The following is a 764-nucleotide window of genomic DNA, read 5'->3' as shown; positions in this document are numbered from 1 at the left end:
CGCCACAGGGGGCTAAGGGATGCCCCAGCTGTCTGCTCCTTCACACCATCCTCTTTGCTCTGCCCGGGGGACACGTGCCGTCTGTCCCCCCTCTGCCTGCCCTGGCTGTGGCTCTGCCTCCTGGCACTTCTCCCTGCTGTGCTTCATGGGTGCGCAGGTGCATGGCAGCAGTGGGGGCTCTGGGTGCCGCTGCCCCTGCTGATCCCCCCTCCCCGTGGCCTTGTTTCCTGCAGATGATGGCTCCAAGACCGCCCGTACCACGACCATGGAGTCAAGTTATGTGAAGAGATCGGACAGTAAGAGCCGTGAAAACTGCCCATTCCCCGGGGCATCCCCCGGCCGTAGCCCCAGGGGTGTCTGCCTGGGCAGAGCCCCCGCCCCCCTCCCTGGCACTGCTTGCCACAGCTCCTCCCCAAGGCCTCTCTCTTTCTCTCTTGGCAGATGGTAACAGCACGTTTGTTCAAACCAAATCATCCTACAGCTCCTTGTCCAAGAAGACGGGCAGGTGAGTGGCGGTGCCTCCCCGGGGCCCTTCCCCAGCAGTCCCTGTCACCCACCTGCTGGCAGGCGTCCCCTCTGCCCAGCCTGCAGCGCTCCCGTGCGGGGATGTCCCCAAAGCCTCCTGCTCCTTGGGGCATGCTTGCTGTCCCCATGGGCCGCTCCGTGGGCACAGAGATGTGTCTGCCAGCTGGGGACCTTAAGCCACCCCTCTTCTGTCCCCGGGCCATGGAGGTCTCCAAAGCGCCAGCGTGGCTGAGGCCACC

At 65.1% G+C, this 764-nt stretch overlaps 1 protein-coding gene across 1 annotated transcript in view; it reads left to right on the top strand.

Annotated features, from left to right (window-relative positions):
• LOC104501952 (smoothelin-like) overlaps positions 1-764 on the top strand; it is a gene marked incomplete at both ends in the record, with an annotated part of 2,004 nt that overhangs the window by 514 nt on the left and 726 nt on the right. Inside the window, 2 exons of the mRNA XM_010145850.1 lie at positions 234-296; positions 442-505. Of these exons, the coding sequence (XP_010144152.1) occupies positions 234-296; positions 442-505 (127 nt within the window). The remainder of the gene's footprint in view (positions 1-233; positions 297-441; positions 506-764) is intronic.

The sequence above is a fragment of the Buceros rhinoceros genome, unplaced genomic scaffold, assembly GCF_000710305.1.
Source record: "Buceros rhinoceros silvestris isolate BGI_N320 unplaced genomic scaffold, ASM71030v1 scaffold21921, whole genome shotgun sequence".
In the NCBI taxonomy this organism is placed as follows: Eukaryota; Metazoa; Chordata; class Aves; order Bucerotiformes; family Bucerotidae; genus Buceros; species Buceros rhinoceros.
Note: the sequence above shows the minus strand (reverse complement) of the source record. Positions and strands in the feature narration are given on the sequence as shown.